This window comes from Austrofundulus limnaeus, unplaced genomic scaffold (assembly GCF_001266775.1).
Source record: "Austrofundulus limnaeus strain Quisiro unplaced genomic scaffold, Austrofundulus_limnaeus-1.0 Scaffold83, whole genome shotgun sequence".
Taxonomy (NCBI): Eukaryota; Metazoa; Chordata; class Actinopteri; order Cyprinodontiformes; family Rivulidae; genus Austrofundulus; species Austrofundulus limnaeus.
Genome location: NW_013952485.1, coordinates 1,743,702 through 1,747,726, shown reverse-complemented (window position 1 = coordinate 1,747,726; position 4,025 = coordinate 1,743,702). Strand labels below are relative to the sequence as shown.

The 4,025-nt window shown below is 40.0% G+C and overlaps 1 protein-coding gene across 3 annotated transcripts in view; it reads left to right on the top strand.

Annotated features, from left to right (window-relative positions):
• The window catches only part of LOC106519853 (RCC1 and BTB domain-containing protein 1), a gene marked incomplete at its 3' end in the record, with an annotated part of 5,656 nt that extends 2,250 nt beyond the window's left edge, over positions 1-3,406 (top strand). Inside the window, 7 exon segments of one of the 3 annotated variants that reach the window (XM_014011694.1) lie at positions 391-534; positions 922-1,072; positions 1,168-1,334; positions 2,069-2,227; positions 2,321-2,428; positions 2,991-3,133; positions 3,216-3,406. In XM_014011694.1, coding sequence (XP_013867148.1) covers positions 409-534; positions 922-1,072; positions 1,168-1,334; positions 2,069-2,227; positions 2,321-2,428; positions 2,991-3,133; positions 3,216-3,406 — 1,045 coding nt within the window. 3 annotated transcript variants of the gene reach the window in all.
• Positions 3,407-4,025: the final 619 nt, after the last annotated feature.

Below are 4,025 nucleotides of genomic sequence, written 5' to 3'. Positions count from 1 at the left end.
ATATATACACACTGTATATAAACTGATTTTTGCACATCTTGAACCTCCTGGAAAAAAAAAACTGGATTAATACATTTTAATGTTCAGGAATAAATTCATCCAAACTATTTAGAGGACATTCCAGCTCTTTTCTTTGAGGAACAGGCTTTGTCTTTTTCTTCTTCAACATTTCGTTTTTTAAACTTTTGACAGCCCAAAAAATAAAATGTGTAAATTTTCATTTTCTTAGATTCATGTGTTTGACAAAAAGTCATTTAATGAAGACAAATGTTTTTGTTTTAAATGTATTTTTTTCTCACAGCAGTGTCTGCAGCTCTGGCACAGTTTTCCATCTAAATCGGCCCCTAACTTTGAAGTCCTCCCCTTTGACCCACCCTGTCCTCGTCACAGACAGTCAGTGAACACAACATGGTGGATGTGACCAAATGGCCCATTTTCAGCCTGATGGGGCTTGAGGAGCTCTCCTCGATAAGGAAGGCCTGCGTGTTTGGTTCGTCTGCAAACGAGGCCATTTACATCACCAATGATGATGAGGTGAGAGGTCAGAGGGAACAAATGGATTAGTTACGCAAGAGATGATGTCATCTTTTCACCATTACTTAGGAAGTTATGCAGTTCATACCATCTAGTTTAAAGACCTGTTGTTTCAGCATGTTACGTCATCTTCACTGTATTCTACCTTTTACTGGCAGACTCCAATGACATTTTTATTTAAACATCTATGTTGCTCCTTGAGTGAAAGTTGCTTGAGTGTGCTGTTTCTTGGATGGGGGTATGTCATTCGAGTTGCCCTTATTTCACAGTTGCTAGCTTGTGTTGATGTTTGTGTGACTGTAGTATAACCTGTGCCCTACTCAGCTCTCTGTTTCTGCCTCTGTTTGGTGATGATGATGATGATGAGGTTATCTTTCCTGCACTCAGGTGTACGTATTTGGACTGAACTGCAGTAACTGCCTCGGAACCGGGGACAGCCAGAGTACAATTGTACCAAAGAAGCTGGACATTCTGAGCGGCAGGAAGGTGGTGAGCCTGAGCTACGGTAGTGGACCCCACGTCCTGCTGGCCACAGAGGGTAACTACACTCCTTTCCCTCCAGAATTGAGTTAAAAGGCGCTGCAGAGTGAGCAGTTCTGGTTTTTTTTTTTTTTTTTTTTGAAATTTTTTCAGATGGAGAGCTTTTCGCCTGGGGGCATAACAGCTACAGCCAACTTGGAAACGGGACGACCAATCAGGGAGTGGCTCCACTGATCATGTCTGCCAGCCTGCTCTCTAAGAAGGTCACAGATGTGGCCTGTGGCTCTCACCACTCCATGGCTCTGACTGACTCAGGAGAGGTAAGTGTTCAGGGATGTATATTAATATTGACTTGGATTGCTGTCTAACTGGTAAATAGAGCTGTCACAGGCGATGCAGCTTTGTTTAGAGGCAAAGCTCAAATCATATGAAGTCCAATCACAGCTGCAGCTGATCTGCTCAGAGCTAAAAACAATAGGCTGAACAATAAGGCATCTATTGTGCTTCAAAGGTGATCCACAGCAAAGCTGCATTCCAACTAAAATTAGGTTAGCACACATTTTTAATTCCAGACCTTTAAAAGAAAACTAATGCTTGTTTTGTGAACATATTTAATGAAGAAGGGTCAATATTGATGTGAGATGATGGAGAAAATAAGATGCTAGGTTTTGTTAAAGGTACTGAACCTAAACAGTTTGTATGTAGTTTATTTTGTATTATTGTGTTAGAAATGGTTTGTATCGGAGGCTAGGGTTCCCCCAAATGTCACCATGATAGTTTAAATTTAGTGCAGTCACACTAATTTCAGTTAAAACATAATGAAATTCTATTTTGTTGCTGCTAATTCTCATGAACACAACTGGAAACTTGGTTCCTTTAATGCATAATTAATGTTGAGTTTAGACAAACAAGCGAGTAAGAATTAATAAGATTTCCTGACCTAATTTTTAAAGAACATTTTTATGACTGGATTAAATAGAAACATTGCCTTGTTTAAACTTTGAACATTGCTTTTCAAAGAGGGTTTGACACCGTTAATCATCTTGTCCGGCAGGTGTATGCATGGGGCTACAACAACTGTGGGCAGGTGGGCTCTGGCTCCACGGCAAACCAGCCCACGCCTCGGCGAGTGTCCAGCTGCCTGCAGAACAAGGTGGCTGTCGGGATCGTCTGTGGTCAAACATCTTCTCTGGCTTTGATGGACAATGGAGAGGTGATTTTTTTTTTTTTTTAATTCATTTCTTTTTGAAGTTAAGGCCATGATAAATAAACGGTGTTTCCCTGCTCTGACTCCTCATCTACGCAGGTGTATGGTTGGGGCTACAATGGGAACGGGCAGCTGGGAGTCGGAAACAGCGGGAACCAGCTCACACCCTGTCGACTTGTACCTCTGCAAGGTGTGTGTGTGCAACAGGTGAGACTTGACACGCTTGGATGAACCTCAGTAAATATATGTTGAACAGTCTGTTACTGGTGAAAAACATACATAACAGTAAATTATTGAAAGTGTATTTGTGGGCTTGCAGGAATATGTCTGTGGATATTGAGTTAATTTCTTGCTGTAAGGAAACTATTTTCATTTTTTGGTCAGTTTTATTTAAGTTAAAGACCTAGCTTTATTTGAATGAATGCATATCATTAATTCGTTTGCTAAAGTTGATTAGTTGTAGCAGCCATCTCGAAGCAGGTTCACGCCAAAAAATAGTCAATTGTTGACTGAACTTGTACACCCAATGATTACTTTCTGACAGATTTAATAACATTTGTTTGACTGTTAGCAGTATATTTCAGGAACCAGACAAAGGGAATGAATATTATTGCCTGCCTTTGACAACAGGTGATAAAAACATTCAGTGTGTTGCCTTCCAGACATCTCTTTTTTTTCTGAAATAATAATTAAAATAGTGTAAAAGTTGTATCTTTTTAGTTGCATTTTTCACAACTGAAGTTTGTTTTTGTTGGTCTTATTCTCCCAGATTGTTTCAGGCTACGCCCACTCTCTGGCGCTGACAGACGAGGGGTTGCTTTACGCCTGGGGAGCCAACACTTACGGACAATTAGGCACCGGTAACAAGAGCAACCAGCTGAGCCCCGTTCAGATCATGGTTGAAAAAGAGAGGTGAGAGCGTCTCACTGGACTGGGATTCCTCCGGTCACTGTAGCACCACCAACTCACTCCTCCTCCTCTGCGTCTTTAACAGAATCGTAGAGGTCGCTGCATGTCACTCCACACATACGTCGGCTGCCAAGACCCAAAGTGGTCAGGTGTACATGTGGGGCCAGTGCAGGGGCCAGTCTATAGTGCTACCTCACCTCACGCACTTCAGCTGCACAGATGATGTGTTTGGATGCTTTGCCACGCCCTCAGTCATGTGGCGACTTCTGTCCATGGGTAAGAGATGAAACCTGTGTTCCAGTGTTGATGGTTAGTTTTTATATGTGAAAATGTCTACATGATGTTTGATGGAAAATAGCCAGTTAAGGCCCTGTCACACTAGACAACTTAGGCCAACTTATGACCATTTTAAAGGCATTTACATTGAAGGTGGAACTGAAAAAATCAACAGGAAGCTTCTTTTCAGCGTGTACATAATGTAATTCGAATATCTGATCCAATATATAACTTTTATTAGCAATTTAAAAAATCTTTCATAAGTTGGCATAAGTTGTCAAGTGTGACAGGGCCTTTACAAACATTACAAGATGGCAAATACTGACCAGGGTTATTATAGTTAACTAAAATTAACTAAATAACGAAAACTGAAATTGAAAAAACCTTTTAGTTAACCAAAAACAATAAAAACTATAATAAAATGAAAAAACGATAACTAACTAAAACTGTAAAAAAAAATTTTTTTTTTTACAAAACTAACAAAGTAACTAAAATAATAGAATATCCTTAGCTTTGGTATTTGTCAATTTATTTTGAGCCCTGTGGATTATTAAAAACTCATTTTTTCTTCAAAATGAGCAGTTTCACTGTGGGCAGCTTACGGCAAATTATGGTCCGT